The sequence below is a fragment of the Diabrotica virgifera genome, chromosome 3, assembly GCF_917563875.1.
Source record: "Diabrotica virgifera virgifera chromosome 3, PGI_DIABVI_V3a".
Taxonomy (NCBI): domain Eukaryota; kingdom Metazoa; phylum Arthropoda; class Insecta; order Coleoptera; family Chrysomelidae; genus Diabrotica; species Diabrotica virgifera.
In genome coordinates this window covers 14,376,547-14,397,978 of record NC_065445.1, presented here as the reverse complement: position 1 = coordinate 14,397,978, position 21,432 = coordinate 14,376,547, and the positions used below count along the sequence as shown (strand labels likewise).

Sequence of the window (21,432 nt, the reverse complement as noted above, 5' to 3'; positions counted from 1 at the left end):
TGCTTTTTGATCCTTTTGAGAGCCAGAGAAGACAACTTGGTAACTTTTCTTGGCAATTCAATTGTCATATCTCAAATCTTGTATTTGTTTCCTATTAAATACGGCAAATATTTCTAAACAATTTTAAAAATGTTAACAAAAAACATATTTAATGCATCAAATTTATAAATGCACCAAAATACTGGTATAAATGTTGTATTTTCTTATTTTTGATTGTGTATTTCCCTGATATTGTTACCTAAATCTCACTTTCCCAAACTTCAAGGTTTATCCCGAAATAACACAACGTTTTTATTATTGTTTTTTATATTTTTATTTTATTATTAATTTTACAGCTATCTTAGGTTTTGTTATAAGATTCTCTGATCATTATCTTTGTTGTGAGTAAAAGATGTAATAAATAAATAATATATCTACAAGACTTTATACAAAATTGTAAAATATCGGTCCCTGATATTTGATAAGTTGTTTCTACCAGCTTCTAAGCACTTTTTGACTGTCCCCCTTGGAATTTTAAAGCTGTTCTAGCTATAGGTATTTTTTGAAAATACCTGGTAATTATAAATATTTTACTTTACCTTATTTTTATTTTCTATTTGTATTCATAGATTTTAATAACAACAATGTCTACGTACAGTATTGAAAAAATAAATAAATAATAAATAATAGGTACCTCTATATTTTTTGTTGTTTTCGAATAAAATTTCAACAGTTATTCGCAGAGGAATCGATTTCCTGAGCGAAGGAAAAGACAAAATAACAACATAAGTGAGAGGCACAGTTATACAAGACGTGGAAAAATTTACTTGATTACTGGTATGACAAGTAACAATTAAATCAGTAAGCAAAAACTATCCCCAGCTTGTATGACATGGAAATAATTTGAAAAACGACAAAGGCCGTATATGTCCATCATAAAAGCCATATATGGCCATGACGAAGGCCATATATGTCTTTCTTTTCCTACATGCTTTTTAATTATTTCCCAAAACTTTTCATTTTTTCTTTAATAACTATGCTGATCTATTTTACACATAATATTCCCCTTATTTCTTCTTCTGATCCTTATCGAGTGCCAATACATCTATCTAGTTACGGTTATTTCTTAACATAATCACTTAATAGTTTTATCGAATATGAACTGACCAATATTCTTTTCGCCACGTGTGTTCTGGCATTCTTTGTACATGCCCGTATCACTGCAGGGCTCTATTTTTCAACTTTTTTGTAATTGAGCTTTCTACTTCCATTCTGTTCCATATTCCATCTGCTCTTATTCTATCCTGTCTAGTGGTTTGTAGAAATCAAGTCGAATTTGACAGTTTTTATTTTATTTCGTATCGATGTTGTCATTGGCGATATTCCTACTCCATGGAGTAATATTCAGCACTATGCTCTGAAAGATCTTTGTTTGTTGTTTGCTTTGGTTAGACTCTTCTTTATCTATATCTTTTTATACCTTTCATAAAAGTACCATCTGACCTCTTAGGGCATCACCGCCCTAATATACTTAGAGATCTTCTTCTTCTTCTTCTTCTTTCTTGTATGCAGGTTTTAAAGCCTGATTATTCTACTATATTACCCTCCTAAATTGTTTAAATTATCGCACCATCTTTTTCTTGGTCTGCCAATACTTCTTCGTCCATTTACTAACTTATCTCCTGCTATTCGTACTATCCTATCCCCTGCCTTTCTACTAATGTGTTCGTTCCACTCCTGTTTTCGTTTTGTCACCCATCCATTTATGTCTTCTACATTGCATGATCTTCTTATGTTTTCGCTTCTCTCCCTATCCAACAGACTTTTCACTGATGTTCGTCGAAGTATTTTCATCTCTTTTGTTTCTAGTAGTCGTCTCGTTTTAGATCTGTCAGGTCTTGTCTCCGTCGTGTATGTCAATATAGGTCTAATTGCTGCTTTATATATTCTTACTTTTGTGTCTTGTCTTAGGTGTTTGTTCCTCCAGATTGTGCCATTAAGAGATACTTAGAGATTCTTATACGAAATCTATCAGTCCTGTACTGGCATAGGCCAGTTTTCGTTTAACCACCGCCGTGAGAGTAGCACTTCAATTTTATATAACCATCTATCCCAGTCTAATCCGACGCGATCTAACTCGAGATTCCACAGTCAAGAGCGCTGGAAAGGGGAAAATACGTAGCAAAATGATTGTGTGTGTATTTATTTTACTTTAATTTGTCATAAAATATAAAAACCGACATCTATAAATAAATATTTGACCAAAAGTCTGGATTTTTTATTTGTACAATATTTGACGTTTGTGTTACGAATGTAGAAAAAAATTGTCTCTTCTACCTACGGGGTATTAGTACACATAGCATTAGAAGCTGGTAAAAGCTAGTCTTATATAAATGACTGTACTGGCTTTGAACCATATCTGTCTCAACTCTTCTTCTTCATTTTTAAAACAGTCTTATACAATTAGGATAGTTTACAAATATACACAATCGTATATGTACATCGGTAACAAATTTATACAATTTTCCCATTCGTCTTTTCGAAAAAAGTCCATCACTCGATTCAATTTTTTTATAAATTTTGTCTAACAATTGTATTTTGTTGATAGGCCTAAATTACAAGCGTATAAATCTGGTTGGGGATACATACTAGTGTTGCTGGGCTTTTTCACTTCGCATTTTTCTCCGCTATAATTGTCTGGACAACTGGAATAAAAAAAAATAATAATTACTAAAAATAAAGGTCAATAAAAGTTAAATGAAGTTCTAGAATACGAGATATACAAATTCTTCATCTACATAACCAAAAATTGTTGACTCAGATCGAATTATGCATCCAATGGATTATGGTCTGTCGCTGCATCAGCCCCAGGGTACTCATTTTCCAACTTTTGTTTACACAATTGAAGCTGACAATGGAATAAGACAGGGGGATTCTCCGAGTGCTTTATTGTTCAACCTGATCATGAATGAAATAATAAAAAAGTGAGAACTAAAAAAGGATATCAAATAGGAGAAAAACAACTTAAAATAATCTGCTGTGGAGACGATGAACAACACATGAAGATTGAAAGGACAAAAAGATTGCTCGAAACAGCGGAGATAAAAACCCTTCGAGAAAAATCGATGGTAAGACACTATGGGACAGAGCTAGAAGTACGACGGTATACGACGGATATGCAAGATGGAGAACATTAACGACTGAATAAGAAACAGAAGAGTAGAATGGAATGACCACATAAGCCGGATTACAACAAATAAAGTAGTAAGGACGGCAAGAGACGGTTCTCCAATAGGAAGACGAGCAGTGGGAAGACCACAAAAACGATGGAATGCCAACTTGCTGGAGGCACATTGAAAAAACAGAGTCATACAACAAGAAGAAGAAGATCTCCAGTCTATCCATGAGAAGTATTTCATGTGGGAGTCCTTGTACCGAGGACTCTCATGTGACAAGCATTTTGATGATTTGTAGTCTCTATAGCGCAGGATCAATCCCCTTATCCTAATGAATTGTCATTTTCCAAGGGGTTTGCATATCTCACAGGCTGAGTTCGATTGTTCGATTTTATTGCTTGCTTATTATTGTTTATGGTTGTCAAACTTTTAGAGTTTATACTGAAAGTTAATAATGAAGAGAAGAATACTTACAAACACCCATAGTAGTTCATCGATGCTTCATGGAAGCATGTTCCCCCGTTTTGGCAAAAATTTTTGTCATAGGATTCTGAACATTTTTTATCTGAAAGAAAAAGATATTAGTTAGATTTATTGATACCTTCAACATTGAAGAGAACCATATATAGTCTAGTCGCAACATAGGGGGTCCCGTGGACACTTTTAGTTCGCCGCGATTTGATGATGGTATTGTAGGTTTTTTGGGTCGCTGAATCCAATGGAAGTGGTCTGGAAGCCCAAATGTGGTGCGTTTAATTGTTATTAACAAATTATGGTAAAATTAGGTGTTTTTAAGGAATTATTAGGAGCCCTGTAAATAAATTGATAGTGTTAAGGTCTTCTCTGGTGTATTTTTGGTGGCTAAATCGAATGCGACTAGTCGCGATTACTCAAAATATGTTCTTATTTTGTTAATAACAAAATAATAGTTTATTCGCTGAAAAGCTCGAAATGCGCTATCTACAGCAAATTTGTAGTCTTTTTCAAAGTATTTTTATACGCTAAATCGATTGCCGCTAGTCGTGATAGCTTAAACCACGTTCCGACTTTGTTATTAATAAATTATTGCAAAAATAACGGTTTATAGTACGTTGACTCACGGTTTCTGCTCTAAATTAAAAAAAAACCATTTGGATTGACATAAAATTTGACATACACGTAGTGTCAAAACAAAACAAGTGATATTGTGTCGATGCCTGATTTTACCCTGGGGGTGAGTTTCACCCCTTTTCAGGGGTGAAAAAATATAAAATAAGTCCGGAAGTGAATAAACTGATTAATTCTAAGCCACTTTTGTTCTATACAGTTTTTTCACTAAGTCAATACTTATCGAGTTATTTGGTTTTTTTGTTGAAAAATGAACTCGCAAATGACTCGAAAAGTATTGACTTAGTGAAAACACTGTATAGAAGAAACATTGCTTAGAATTAATCAGTTTATCCAATTCCGGACTTATTTTAAAGGTTTTTTCTTTCACCCCCGAAACGGGGTGAAACTCACCCCCAGGGTAAAAGCACACATTGGCACAACATCACTTGTTTTGCTGGACATGTTAGCTACGTGCACAAATCGCGGCGAAATAAAAGGGTCCATGGGACCCCCTATGTTGCGACTAGACTAATAATCTTTGTGTCACACCCAGACCCAACTTTTATTTTATTTTAAAGCTTGTGTAAAATTTTTACTATATACATTTATTTACAGGGTGAGATATTTTTGATGATAACGAGAGAAGCTCTCTGAAAATATGCGAAGTGCAAGGTTTTTTAAATAAGAAAATAGTTGCTTTCTTATAAATTTTCTATATAAATTAAAATGTCTTATAATTTCACTGATTTTTTATAGGTTATGATTTTTGATTTTTGATTTTTAAATTCCTTTGTGTGATCGTCATTGTTCTCTTCTTCTTCTTATATCTCAGCTTTTCCTTATTTAGGGGTTGCTGTTTTTTTCTCTTCTTGGCTAGTAATTTCTGTCACTTAAGATGATAGCAAGATTATAACTCCTCACGCTATCTAGCCTAACTAGGAGAAATATTTTTGTGGGAGAGATAAACATTTTGACGATTTGTAACCTCTATAGCTTCATAGTCATTACAAAACATCCAAAAGCCAACGAAACACTTCATATTAATAATAATCACATAGAAAGTGTAGATAGATACAAATATCTAGGAACATTGGTTAGTCAAAACGCAGAACAAACACAATGAGAGATTAAAAGCCGTATAGAAATAACAAGGGCAAAATTTGTAAAAACGAAACATCTATTACGTATCAGAGACCTAAGAATGGATCTAAGGATAAGGTTGTTGCGCTGGTATGTTTTTACAACTTTGCTCAGCCCCCCCACTACTTAAAAATAGGGATATCGAAGCGATTTTTGCGACAAAATTACGAGCTATTTATGAGCTCTTGAAATGATATAGTTTCGATTTTTGAGCTACATAAAACATAAAACATAAAACATAATACATAAAACATACTAAAAAAAATTAAAATATATCGTATCGCAGATATAATTTGTATAGCTAGTATATTCTAAGAATAAACTCTTAAATCACGCTCATTTCGATTATTGAGCTACAACCTATTCACAAGAAAACCACCCCTTCTTCCCGAAATTAAGAGATAATTTCACTTAAAATGAATTAGATTAATTATTTGGCGACTACATCGTTTAATAATTTATGAGCTCGCAAAATACACGCATTTCAATTATTGAATTGCAATTTTCTTTCTATAGTGCAGTCACTGATGGTAAAAATCAACTATGATCTTCGATTTCGGTGAACCTCCATTCATTTTGACAAAAATTGGTGAGTGGATAGAGGATACCTCAAGAAACAAAAGTAACATGGTACCACCAACTTGCGGTTTTAGCCTGGGGTAGATATCATCCCTGCTCGGGGTGCCAAAATTTGTTATATAACGTTATTACAATAAATCAATACTTTTTGAGTTATTAAAGATCAAATATTTTAATTTTTGTGAAAAAAAAATGCATGCTTTAAAGCGATTTTTCATAAATAACTCTAAAACTGTAAGTTTTTACAAAAAAATTTTCATCACTAAAATTGAAGCTAATAAAAAATATAACAAATTCCTTACTTGAAAAACCATTTAATGTTAATTTAAAGTAAGTTATAGATATGGTATGTTAAACAGTAAATGGTTAAGTTCAATTAATTACCACTATAAACAGCCCGGATTAACCGATAATAGTATAAAAGGCCCGGTTTCAGGTAAAATTTATTTTAGGCTTTATTATGGGAGTACCGTCTAGTCAGTGTTAATTGCAAAAGACCAACTCTGTCTACCTCGGTAGAAATTTAATAATATTTACGACCGCACTAATTGAATTCAAAGTATTTACTGTTGAACAAACCATAATTGAATGTATATTTTTTTCTGCGAGTATTCAAATCTAAGGATACAATCTTAAATAACGGGAAAGCGATGCATTTTATAATACTTACTAAATACTGTCAAAGTACTTAGAAATACCTATCAAATGAGCTCCAGAAGAAGTCAAAATTTATCAAAATGCTGATCAAAATTTATACTCCAAAAATTTTTCCAAAAAAATTATATTGTTTTTTTTGGAATAACTCTGTTAATTTTTATGATATCAGGCACATCCAACTATTTGAAAGGTAATTTCAAGAGCTATAAAACTGTATTACATTTAATCTTTCAAATACTTTATTTTTAGGATAATAGGTTAAAGGGCTCCAGTTACATTGTTCTCGCAGTAAAATTAAGGCTTAAACGTTTCTATCTTGGATATTTTGATTCATACAGAAATCAAAAGACAAGTAAAATCTTTGCTAATAAAAAAACTCAAATTTCGTTATCTATCATTTTTTACGTGTATCGGGTATTGTTGGAGTTTATTATCAAAAGGAGTATTATCAAAAGCAAATAATTTTTTAAAATATTCCTTCTAAATCGGTCAAAATGTTTAAGGTCATTACTTATGCTAAAGTAAAGAAAGTCTTATAGAGATTACTAAAGATTTTAATTTTTGCGGATCTATTTTTCACTTTTTACTAAAAATTTGAAAGGGTCCTATTATTTTCATGTTCACTTGATTAATTTGGATGATATCAACTTCTTTCGGTGCTCATTTAATAAGTAATTTTGGGTACTTTGACAAATATACAGGGTGTAACAAAAATACAGGTCATAAATCTAATCGCATATTCTGGGACCAAAAATAGTTCGATTGAACCTAACTTACCTTAGTACAAATGTGCACGGAAAAAAATTACAGCCCTTTGAAGTTACAAAATGAAAATCAATTTTTTCCAATATGACGAAAACTATTAAATATTTTTTATTGAAAATAGACACGTGGTATTCTTATGGCAGTAGTATTTTAAGAAAAAATTATAATGAAATTTGGACGCCCCATAAAAATTTTAGGGTGTTTTGTTCCTTTAAACCCCCCCAAACTTTTGTGTTCGTTCCAATTTAATTATCATTGTAGAGCCATTAGTTAAACACAAATTTTTAAAAAACTTTTTTGTCTCTTAGTACTTTTTTCAAAAGTCAGCTTTTATCGAGATATTTGAATATTTGTCAAATCCGCCACATATTTGTATATGGTAAAGTACGGTTATGGAGACTTGGTAATATGTAATATGAAAATTTATTTATGATTTACATTTTTAAGTATATTTTAAACCATATTAAAAACGAAGCCACATCTCGATAAAAGATGCTTTATCAAAAAAATACAAAGAGGCAAAAAAAGTTTTAAAAACACTGTGGTTAACTAATGCTACCGCAGTAATAGTTTAATTGGAACGTACACAAACATTTGGGGGGTTTGAAGGAACAAAACCCTCATAAAATTTTTATGTAAACATATTAAAAACGAAGCCGCAACTCGATAAGAACTGCCTTATCGAAAAAATACCAAGAGGCAAAAAAGTTTTAAAAATATTGAATTTTACTAATGGCACCACAATAATAATTTATTTGGAACGGACACAAAAGTTTGGGGGGTTTAAGGGAACAAAACCCCCATAAAATTTTTATTGGATGCACAAATTTCACTATAATTTTTCTTTAAGATGTTCTTTCCATAAGTATGCTACATGTCCATTTTCAACAAAAAACCTTTAGTAGTTTTCGATATATTCAAAAAAATCGATTTTCATTTTGTAATTTCAAAGGGCTGTAACTTCTTTTGTGTGCATATTTGTACTAAGGTAAGTTAGGTTCATTCGAACTATTTTTGGTCCCAGAATATGTGGTTTAATTTATGACCTGTATTTTTGTTACACCCTGTATATTAAGTATATTTTATAAAATGCATAGTTTTCCTGTTAATTAGGCTTGAATAATTAGATTTAAGTTCTCGGCAAAAAAAATACATTTAATTAACTATTGTAACTCACTTTGAATTAATAATAAAAGGTTTTTCAAAGCTTTAATTTTGGTAATGATAACTTTTTTATAAAAACTTGCACTTTTTATGTGATTTGCGAAAAGACGCTTTAAAGCATGCATTTTGTCATGAAAAATTAAAATCTTTTATCTTTAATAATTCAAAAAGTATTAATTTATTTTAATAACTTTTTATAACAAATTTTGCTTATAATGTGTCCTTCAATCGATTTGTGGAGTTATTTTTAATAAAATAATTTTCACCCCCGAGAAGGGGTGGTATCCTCTACCTTTGTTTCTTGGGGTATCCTCTAACCACTCACCAATTTTCGTGAAAATCGATGAAGGTTCACCGAAATTGAAAGTGATAGCTGATTTTTACCTTCAGTGACTGCACTATACAAAAGAAATTGCAATTTAATGACCTAATGGCGCGTATTTTGGGAGCTCATAAATTATTAAACGATATGTAGTCGCCAAATAATTAATTTAATTTATTTTAAGTACATCTCTCTTTTAAGCCGGGAAGACTTTCTTGCGAAGGGGTTGTAGCTCAATAATCGAAATGCGCTTGATTTAGGAGTTTATTCTTAGAATATATAAGCTATAGGAATTATGTCAGCGATACGATATATTTTAATTTTTTTAGCATGTTTTTCTTAAGTAAAATCAATTAAAGGGTTGTTTGGGGGTGAAGGGGATGAGCTCAAAAATCGAAACTATATCATTTTAAGAGCTCATAAATAGCTCGTAATTCTGCCGCAAAAATCAATTCAGTATCCCTATTTTCAAGTATTTTGAAGTAAAATATTAAATTCCTGCTCAGTGTAACAAGCTCAAAATTTATAATTTGCGGAATATGAAAGCTCATAAATAGCTCAGAAATCAGTGCTATTTGTTTTTTAATTTTTGCAAGGGGGGGGGGGAGGCAGAGCAACAGGGGTCTTAGATCAATCCACTGATCTACTTAGATTAATCCACTTCAGCCCAATGACTTGTATCAGCTACGTGTCATTTTCTAAGGGGTGCGTATCTCACAGGCTGGGTTCGATTCCACCGCTTGCTTTTTTGCTAAACTTATATTACCATTAAAAACTATCTCAACCTATAAAAAATTTCTAGTAATATAACCACTTTAAATTTTGATTCAAGTAAACTATTAACCTTTATAGTACAACTTTTTTTATAAAGACGTGACTTAAGAGCGCTTATAATTAGTATGTACAAAATAAAAGCTTTTCAATACATGTCAACAAAAATATTAAATTTTTCTCTACTATTTAAACCACTAATATAAATAAATATAGAAAACTGTTACCTGTCTTCAAGGTTTTTATTATTTGTACATACTACTAATAGCGCGACATGCCTTAAACTAAAGGAAAATGGGACAAAGATCAAACTTTTTTTGTCTATTTTTTTTTTCGTTCAATAAGTTCCGATCAAAAGTTTAATTTTTCTATGAATTCGCAGCATTATTTGACCACCAATTTGTTAAATTAATTAAAGCTTTAGTATTAGGATTTCTTTTGTCTTTTAGCTACTTGTAAAGCAGAATAGAAAAAAGAAGTCACAACTGTTCGTCTAAAACTCCAAATATAGGTAACAAAATGCACAACAAATAACAAATAGTGAGATAAGAAACGTTAATTCAATCAGCAGGGCAGCATTACAAATTGGGTGTGAAATAACCGAAGAAATCGAAATTATGAGAAAAACCAGTTCAGTGTCCAACATATGTTCTTGTCACTGTTTATATAATCTACATTCACACTCAAGATGCAGTAGAAATAAACAAACCAAGATACGTTAACTGTTAAACGCCGTCCACACTCTCGCCGAAGTCGATCGAGGTTCAACAAGTACGAGAGTGTAGACGGCCACCTTGTGCAACTTTGCCTCACTTCGTTCTACTTCCATTCTCTGTCGGACTGGCGCTTCCGAGTCAAAGGGATCTTTGTCGGTAGCGCACCGCTTGAATGTGTTCCTCGCGAAGTAGAACGAGTGTGTAGAGAGGTACTTCGGACTTCGGTCAACTTTGGCGAAGTAACTTCGCCGAGAGTGTGGAGCCCGTTTTACAAGGGGCACTCCTGAATCATGATTTAAAATGTATATACATTGTAAATCACATATGATGATTTACCAATTTTATACCTTGTAAATCATGATTCAGGAGTGCTCCTTGTAAGAGTTAACGTGTCTCGGTTTGTTTGCTTCTACTGCATCTTGATTGCGAATGTAGAATAGTTTTCTCTCTCTTCTTAGACTCCGTTTGACCACTACCAGGTCTATTTATTTTTTCCATCCTACGCATAGAACGCACTCTTCTCTGACCCCTCTCTCTGCTCTGAATTGTTCTTGAGAACCTCTGATCTAGTCGTACTGTTGCCACATTGGACTAGTACAGATTTTTAATAAGTAGCACCAGATATATCGGTGCATCCAGATCTAATAAAATGGTCCCAGGATTTGTCCAGATTATACAGTCGAATGCCTTCTGGTAGTCAACAAAGCCTAGCATCAAAGGTAGGTACTTAAAATTCTCTCTATTTTTCAGTAAGTTATCTCAGGTTCAGTATTTGCTCTGGTGTATTGCCACTTACAAACCCTGCTTGTTCCTGCAGTATTTGATAATGTAGGTAAGTTTTTAATCTGTTTTTGAAGGTATGCAACAATATTTTACTGGCATGTGTTATTAGTGACGATGTACGGCTGTTTTCACAGCTAGTAGTGACTTATTTTTTATATAGTGGAATATAACTTGAGGTATAATAAACAGAAGGCCATTTTATTGAATTCCAAACAGCGAGACAGGTAGAATGGATGATAAGTAATCCTTTGTCACCTAGATGCAGCATTTCTCCTGGTAGTTTGTCAATTCCTTTGTTTATCTTTAGCATTTTAATTGAAATATTTTCATTTAATCCATTCCATTTTTGATATTACCCCTAGTAGTTGGTATCTGTTATAAATAAATATAAATATAAATAATAGTCTCTGCGTCCTGTTATAAATATCTAGGTGCTTGGATCATAGACGATACTGATCAAACAAAAGAGATTAAATGCCGAATAGAAATTGCTAGATCAGTCTTTAATATAATGCGCAAACTCTTTTTCAATCGGGATATCAACATAAAGTTACAAATACGAATGCTGCGGTGTTATGTCTTTTCCACCCTGCTATATGGAGTTGAGGCTTGGTCACTAAAACAGTCAACCATAAAAAACATCGAAGCATTCGAGATGTGGTGCTATAGGTGCATTCTCAAAATACCATGGATGAACCGCGTCACTAACACGCAAGTACTCCAAACTTTAGACAAGAGATGCGAAATTATAGATGAGATAAAAACTAGAAAGATGGAATATTTGGGGCACATTATGAGGGGTGAAAAGTACGAACTTTTAAAAAATATCATGCAGGACAGAATTAAGGGCAAAAGAAGTGTGGAAAGACGAAAAATATCATGGCTTCGCAATCTAGTTGAATGGTTCGGGTGTAGTTCGATTGAACTTTTTCGGTGCGCTGCTAACAAAGTCGCAGTGACCATGATGATTTCCAATCTTCGTTAGCAGTAGCACATGAAGAAGAAGAAAGTGGTCTCTCCATCTTACTTTTGGTCTAGATCTAGAAGGTAGTCAGAGGACAATAGATTTTCTGCTAGAGTCTTTACTGAAAGTGACGCTAAAAAAATTTTTAAAGTTTGGAACCAACAAACGTTTAAATTGAAGCAAAAAGAAAAAAATACAAAATACCAAAATTATGAAGATTGGTCAGAAGATAAGCTATGGAAGCAGAATCGAAACTTTAGAAAAAAAACCATTATCTAATACTTAAAAAGTAAAGCCTGGATAATAAGCATAGTACATAAATAGAAAACTTAATTCATAGCACGTTTCGTAAAGAAATGTTTTATAGTACCTTAAAATAGTTTTCTTTTTTTAATTTTAATATAATTTTGCTGCGAAGCACACTCCATCTTTCGTTGCGATGATTTCTCATCTCGTGATGTAAAGTTCAGTGATCATTCACAGAAATATTTCGAGTTTTTTTCACGTTTTGGCAGCCACTTTCGGCTACTAACAAGCCAAAAGTATTACGAAACTAATTAGGCGCCTTCGTGATTAATATTGTTTTTATTTTTTTGTACACGGGACCCAAATACTAAATGAACCGTTCGTTTTATGACTAATTCAGTGAAGATTTTACTTGATATCGATATTAATTGGTGAGGTGGAGAGTTAATTCATCATTCATATATGTATTTTGTTGCCACAGCCTGTTGGAACCAACAGACTGTGGTAACATTCGATGGAAATAGCACGGATGCGCAACAGATAAGTAGAGGAGTGAGACAAGGGTATGTACTTCCATCATTACTATTTAATATATACTCCGAAGAGTTATTTACACAAGCACTTGAAAACTGCACAGAAGGGATCAAGATAAATGGTGAAAATATAAATAACATTCGTTATGTCGACGATACAAAAGATGGCGGGTGAAGCAGTTGACACTTCACCTGCTCCCAATGAAAATGTAAATTATACATATAAACATTGCTCCAAAAAAGTTAAAAGTAAAGTGACGTGCATAAAGTGCAGTGAAATATTCCACCCAGCATGTTTAAAACAAGTTAGTGAACTAAAAAACAGACTGTAAACATGAACCATTACAACAAGTTGCTGAGATTGACATAAATGAAGACTCCTACCTTAGAGAAGAAATCAAACTCTTGAAACAAATAATAACAGACAAAGACACTATAATATCCGATAAATGCCAGGTAATCCTTTTACTCAACGAGAAAATAACGTGATTAGAAAATAAAGTTTCATCATTTAATAAAAATCTACCAAGACCATATCAAGATAGCAACCAACCAAAAAACTTGCTTCCAATAGATAAGGTAAGTGATACAAAAACCTTATCTGTAACAAAAAACCAAATCAACAAAAATAAACATCAAGGCAATTTGTCATCACCAACACATATGGGAACTCCTAATTTACAGGGTGATCCAATAATAAAGGTTAACCAGGTAGCAGCAGCTGAAATCATGAGAGTACAAAGTGAACAAAAATTAAATGAAGTAATCAACTTAACCAATGACAATCTAGGAGGAATGACAACATCAAAAATAAATGAAGCTAATCATCACCCGTCGGAAGCAGAAGGTTTTACCTTAGTAAAAAGGAAAACTAGTAAAACCCGTAACTATAATATAGGCAGTGGAGATGGGGATGAAAATTTCCAGGGTATAGATAAAACTGAGAAGAAAATCTGGCTTTTCTTGTCACGAGTCCCTTATACTGTAACAGAAGACAATATAAAGGCCTATATTACAAAACAATCAGGCGAACAAAATACTTATGTAAAGAAACTTCCAACATACTTTGTCCGATCCAATAACCAAGCCTTCATGATAGGAGTCGATCCCTCTCTACAAGAAAAAGTTTACGAAAAAAATTTCTGGCCGAAAAACGTATATTTTAGTCGATTCAACTTCAGGCAAGGTCAACGATTCCTGGAACATCCTCACCCTCAACCAAGGGGAAACTTTTCAGATCAGTTGAATGGAAATTTTAGCTAGCAACTGATTCCGATATTTTTATACTTTTGACAATATTTTATCAGTCTCGTAATCTTGTCCTCTACTAATAGTCTAGTAAAATAAAATTACACTACATGTAAATCAAAATGTAAATTCGTACAGGTTGAAACAAATTTTATATCAAAGTTTAGGTGGGTACAAAAGATATTTTCAAAAAAGTATCCAAATCATAAAAGGGGATCATTGTTTAAATAATTAAAAAGGGGTCATTTTTGCAAAAAAATTACTTTTTTAACTGCTGAAGTCATTCAATTACTAATGAAGGTCTACAGAATTATTTTTTGCAAAGTTGAAGGGTAAATATTTCACATAAGACTTACTAAATTAAATTGGACCCCCTATTTATTTAAATAATTATACATAAAACTTTAAAAACAAATTTGCAAAAAAATATTTTTAGCATTTTAAATAAGCACTATAAAATATATTATTTTACTGAAGAAGTTGCGCTATGTTATCAGTATTAATTGAAAAAAAAATGGTCCAAAAATATTTAAAATTTTTTGAGATATTGAGTTTGTTTATTAAATGTTACTCTATTTTCAATTGCAAAAACGCGGTTGTTGCCAAAGAAATATTCAACTGTATTAAACCTTATTATTTTTATTTTTATGTATATTTTCGACAAATGTATAGATACATTCAAATTTCAATTAAACTTCCCCCTAAAATGACATTTGAAAATTATTCAAATTTGTTTATAACTTGTTTTTTTAATAACGTCGCGGGGATTAAATATTTTGAAATGCCGTTTCCATAATTGGGTTCCTGGGAATTTTTCACTAATTAACAAATTTTTTTGTCTTTTTTTCCTCTTCTTTTTTTTTTCTTGAAGTTATACTACTACGGGCCCTTTTAGGGTTAAGTTTCATTAAGAATGTTGAATCTCAAGTTGTAGATTCTAGACGTAAAAATATTAAGATTGGTCTAAAATCACTTTAATAAAATATGGCTACTTACTTAGTTACAGGGTGTTTTATTTAAAAATTTAAAAATTATTTTTACCAAGTACTTTCAAACTATTTGACGAATCCTTATCATACTTGGCAGAAAGTGTGACTACTCTACAGTCTACTAAATTGTGATAAATAAAAGTTTCAATCTACTACCAGAGGCGTACGACAGGGAATAGTTAATGGTTAACCCTTCCCAAATTCTACGCCACTGAGGGAAATACTATTTTAGCGAAATTTTCTGATTCTCCAATACTTTTTGTGTAAATAATATACTCTTTACTGGTAACGATTAAGTCATTAGTTTTCGAGATATTGGACGTTTAAAATGAAACATAGTTATTTTGATTCATTAATAATTCATTCATTTTAAACTTCCAATATCTCGCAAACTGATGACTTTATCGATACCAATAAAGTTATTTACATACAAAGTATTGGAGAATCTAAAAATTTCGCTAAAATAGTAATTCACTCAGTGGCGTAGAATTTGGGAAGGGTTAATCATTCACTATCCCCTGTCGTACTCCTCTGGCACTAGCTAGAAACGATTATTAATCACAATTTGGTAGGGTGTATAATAGCCACACTTTCTGCCAAGTATGATAAGGATACGTCAAATAGTTTTAAATTACTTGGTAACAATAATTTTTAAATTTTTAAATAAAACACCCTGTAACTCATTAAGTAGCCACATTTTATTTAAGAGATTTTAGTTAAATCTTAATATTTTTAGGTCTAGAATCTACAACTCACAGATTCAATATTCTTAATGAAATTTAACGCTAAAAGGGTCCGTAGTAATATAACTCCAAGAAAAAAAAAGAAGAAGAAAAAACGACAAAAAATTTTGTTAATTAGTAAAAAATTCCCAGGAACCCAATTATCGAAACGGTATTTCAAAATACTTAATCCCCGCGACGTTATTAAAAAAACAAAATATAAACAAATTTGAATAATTTTCAAATGTCATTTTAGGGGGGAGTTTCGTTGAAATTTGAATTTATAAATGCATTTATCGAAATTATCGATAAAAATCAAAATAACGAGATCTTATTCAGGTGAATATTTCTTTGGCAACAACCTCGTTTTTGCAATTGAAAATATAGTAACATTTAATAAACAAATTCAATATCTCAAAAAATATTAAATATTTTTTGACCAATTTTTTTTTTGCTTAATACTGGTATCATAGCACAACTTTTTCTGTAAAAAAAGATATTTTATAGTGTTTATTTAAAACGCTAAAAATAATTTTTGGCAAATGTGTTTTTAAAGTTTTATATACAATTATTTAAATAAAGAGGGGGTCAAACTTAATTAAGTAAGTCTTATGTGAAAGATTTACCCTTCAACTTTACAGAAAATAATCCTATTGACTTTGATTAGTAATTGAATGACCTCAGCAGTTAAAAAAGTAATTTTTTTTGCAAAAATGACCCCTTTTTAATTATTTAAACAATGATCCCCTTGTATGATTTGGATACTTTTTTGAAAATATCTTTTGTATATACTTAAACTTTGATATAAAATTTGTTTCAACCTGTACGAATTTACATTTTGTCTTTTTTTTATTTTATTAGGCTATAAATGTTTGTTACCATTAATGTTTTTAATAAGATAACTTTAGTTTACTTTAGTGTAGTATTTTTAATAACCTACTTATTGTACTATAAATATACCATGTTTGTGACTTGTCTCATGTCATGTAAATGATACAAAAAGATCAATAAATTTATCTATCTTATCTAATTATTGTACTATAAATATACCATGTTTGTGACTTGTCTTATGTCATGTAAATGATACAAAAAGATCAATCAATTTATCTATCTTATCTATCTATCTATCGCTGAAAGCGAGAAAGACCTGTACACGCCAGTAAACACAATTTGTGATACTATGGAACAGTTTGGTTTAACAATAAACGTACAAAAAACAAAAACCATAGTTATGAGTAAGAGGGGTAAAGTCATGACAAGGATCCAGATAGAAAATGAAGATATTGAACAAGTGGACAAAATATTTAGGTACTATACGACTGTTTATTACTGGTTTCCAGTTTGTTATTAATTCCTAATTAGTGCGTCTTCTTGTTTTCTTTATTTGCGCTTTAATACATTTTACTGTGTCTTCCCCTTCGGTTCATCATCATCATTCTCTTTGCCTTATCCCTATACTGGGTCGGCTTCCCTAATTGCATCTCTCCACACAATTCTATCTTGGGTCATATCAATGTTAATAGCCTTTACCAACATGTCCTGCCATCGTCTCCCTCCACGTCTTTTTTGGTCTTTCTCTCCTACTCCTTCCAGGAATCTGCACTTCAACAATTCTTCATATTGGGTGATTAACGTCTCGACGTTGAACATGACCAAACCATCTCAACCTATGCTCTGTCATTTTGGCATCAATTGGTGCCACACCTAGGCTTCCCCTAATATACTCATTTTTAATTTTATCCTTTTTTGTCACTCCACTCATCCATCTAAGCATTCTCATTTCCGCCACATGCATTCGTTGTTTCTCTTTCTTTTACACTGCCCAACATTCAGTTCCGTACATCATAGCCGACCTTATGGCTGTTTTATAGAATTTTCCCTTCAACTTCATTGGAATTTTCCTGTCACACAGCACACCACTCGCTTCCTTCCACTTCATCCATCCAGCCCTAATTATTCTACTGCATGCATCGCCATCTATTTCTCCATTACTCTGTAATACCGATCCCAGGTACTTAAAACTATTGCTTTTTACAATCAGTTCGCCATCCAAAGATACCATTTTATTTGTAGTAACTCCATCTTTAAATGAGCATTCCAAATGCTATACAATACAATACAATACAAAAAGTTTATTTTGCCAAAAAAACAGAATATTACAATATACAACAGAGAATATACAAAACGTTTTTAGACAAAAAAGGATCTTTTCACGATTATAAAACCGATTACAAAAAGTCCACCACAAAGGTAGACCTTTGCGAAAAGACCCCAATGAGAAGTAATATTTAATATAAGACAAAAGAAAAAATTAATAAACTAAACCAAAACTGAACTGTGTTGAAGGAGAAGGGCATTAACAAATCAAATACGATAATATTTATAATATAACTTCTAGACCCAACGAAAAAGTGCGAAGGACGAGAAGCCGGACAGTGTGCAGATTCTCGACAGCTGGATAGATGGTAGAAAAATAGTTGTTAATAATTTAATTTAGTTAAGTTGTTCTTGTAATAACATGTTTCTTATATACTATCTAAATTTAACCAGAGACAAGTTTTTTGTTCTTTTTGACAGCCCGTTCCACATTTTGACAGCTAGATAAGAAAATGATTTTTGGAAAGCCGCAGTTCTGTGACGCGGAAGAAGAAATGTTCCAGTGTTCCGTGTAGTATGTATTCTAGACAAATCTGAAAATTTTTCATTTAAATATGGAGGTTTCCCAGTCTTAACAATTTTGTATATAAAATTATACATATGTTGCCTCCTTCGATAAACCATTTTGAGAATGTTATGTTGATTAAGGTAAGGTGTTATATGGCGATTATACGGAATTCTATATGAAAATCTTACACACCTATTTTGGATTTTTTGGATTGACTTTTTAAGTAACCAAGATATAGAGTCGCCATAAACAGCGTCACCATAATCAAACAGGGACAAGACAAGAGTATTGCAAAGATAATATTTTTGTTTAGATGTTAAGTATTTTTTTATTTTATATAAATTTTTTAATCTGAGATATCCTGCAGTTAACTTTTTCTTTACATGTTTTTGGAAAGAAAGTTCATTATCAAAGATAATACCCAAATTTTTTGCATGTTTTACAATGGGGATTGGATTGTTATTAATGTTAATTTGTAATGTATTTTCGATAAGCTCTCTGGCATTTTTATTTTTATTTATAATTATTATTTGCGGTTTGGATGCATTTAATTGTAAATTGTGATTTTCTGCATAGGAAGATATACATTTAAGGTCCGCATTTAATTTATTTTGAGTGTCTATTATAGTGTCTATTTATAGGTATTTTTAACTGGGAGTCATCAGCAAACTGCTTAAATTTGCAGAATTTAATGCAGTTTTTCATGTCAGCAACATAAATGGAAAATAACAGAGGTGAAATTACCGAACCTTGTGGGACGCCATTTTTAACTAATTTAAATTCTGACTTATCAACACTCGAGTCTTTTTTAACAAGAACACAACTAAATCTATTCGTCAGTAGGTTTTGCATGAGATTGACTGCACTGTTGGAAAAGCCAAAGTAATGAAGTTTGGCCAACAGCATCTCGTGACCAATAGTATCAAATGCTTTACTAAAATCCAAAAGGGTCATGCAAGTACTATTTTGTTTTTCTTCATTTTCTCTGATGTCATTAAAAATGCTGACAAGTGTTGTAGTGGTACTAAAATTTTTCCGGAAACCGGACTGGCAATCAGGTATTATTTTGTTAATTTCAACAAATGACTCAATTTGATTATATAAGTGCTTTTCAAAAAAAAAAAATTCAAAAAATGCTCTGTCTTTGTCCTACTAAGTTTTAAACCTTTTTCCTCGAGAGCTTGTCTCCACTGTTACAGTTTTTGTTCTAAGTCTCTTTCACTATTTCCTACTAACACGACATCATCAGCATACATTAAGCACCATGGAATGCTACCCTGTAGTTTCGTTGTTATCTGGTCCAAAACTAATGAGAATAAATACGGACTAAGCACCGAGCCTTGGTGCAATCCTACTTTCACATGACATTTATCAGTCTCTCCCAGACCTGTCCTAACACTAGTCGTTACTCCCTCATACATATCCCTCACAATCTTTACATATTCACCAGGGACTCCTTTCTTATTGAGTGCCCACCAGAGAATCTCTCGAGGAACTCTATCATATGCTTTCTCAAGATTAATGAATACCATATGAGCGTTTGTTTCTTTACTCCTGTATTTTCCGTCAACTGCCTTATAATGAACATTGCATCTGTTGTTGATCTGCCCTGCATAAAGCCAAATTGATTCTCAGATATTTCGGTCTCTTCACGTATCCGTCTATCAATTACTCTTTCCCATATTTTCATGGTGTGGCTAAGCAGTTTTATAGCCCTGTAGTTTGTACATTGTTGTATATCTCCCTTGTTTTTGTAAACAGGTGCCGGTATACTGCTTCTACATTCGTCTGGCATTTGTCGAACTTCCATAATTATATTAAATAAACCTGCTAGCCACCTTGTTCCTGTCTCTCCCAATGCTCTCCATACTTCCCCAGGAATATCATCTGGTCCTACCGCTTTTCCTTTCTTCATTTTTTGAAGCGCTTGAGCCACTTCCTCGTTTGTTATTTTGGTGACCATTGCTGCTACTGTCTCCGTTGACTCCACAAGTTGTCTGTCAAATTCTTCATTTAATAAGCTGTCAAAGGACTTTCTCCATCTCTTTTTGATATCCTTTTCGTGAACTAGTATTTTATTATTTTCATCTCGGATACATCTAATCTGATTAAAATCTTTTGCTTTCTTTGCTCTCTGTTTGGCTATTTTATATATCTTCGTTTCTCCTTCCCTGGTATCAAGTTGATCGTATAGGTTTGAATACGCTTCTGCTTTGGTATTCCCCTTTGGTTATATTTATTAATTCATTGTTCATCAGACTTCTATGTTCTCCGTGTTTTGTCTTTATTGAGCCGTTTATTAATCTCCACGTGATAATAAATATCGGTCTAAACAAATTGTATACAGTGTATCAAAACCTATTGTCGGTGTTAATTACTAATGTTCAGCACATACATAAATTTGGTTAAACATGGGCATGGGCTTTGCAGTAAATTCAAAATACGAACACCCTGTACTATAAACTGATCGTAAAACAGAACAGAAACAAAGTACATAATAAATTTATTCGAGTTAATTTGATTTGAACATACAAAATAATGTAGTAGTGGTCTTCAGGAAATGCATGTAGTGTGCGGCAAATGCGAAATAACTTTGTCTAAAATTAGATCGCCGTATATCATATTAAAACAAGCAAATTGTGCATGATAAACTATCTTCCTATTTTCGATTCATATTTTGGCGTAATTGGAATCGAAATAGTACACAGTAGTTGATGTTATATTGTTCGAAAGCTGGATAGATGCGGTTTTTCGGTATTTTGAATGTGTTTGGAATGTAATTTAACACATTGATCGCCATGTCGGACATATATGGCCGACACTAACAATACAATATGTATATAAGCTGCAACAGCTGTAACAAAGATAGAATTGGGCACATCACCATCGATAACTTTAACATTGAGCGCGTCAGAGAATTTAAG

The 21,432-nt window shown here is 32.2% G+C and overlaps 1 protein-coding gene across 2 annotated transcripts in view; it reads right to left on the bottom strand.

The window, feature by feature from the left end:
• Window positions 1–288: 288 nt before the first annotated feature.
• LOC114327163 (uncharacterized) overlaps window positions 289–21,432 on the bottom strand; it is a 395,881-nt gene continuing 374,737 nt past the window's right edge. For both annotated transcript variants that reach the window (XM_050647810.1, XM_050647809.1), the window contains exons 4-5: window positions 3,630–3,720; window positions 289–2,684 (exon numbers count right to left, since the gene is read on the bottom strand). In XM_050647810.1, the coding sequence (XP_050503767.1) occupies window positions 2,564–2,684; window positions 3,630–3,720 (212 nt within the window). In that variant the 3' untranslated portion in view covers window positions 289–2,563. The remainder of the gene's footprint in view (window positions 2,685–3,629; window positions 3,721–21,432) is intronic.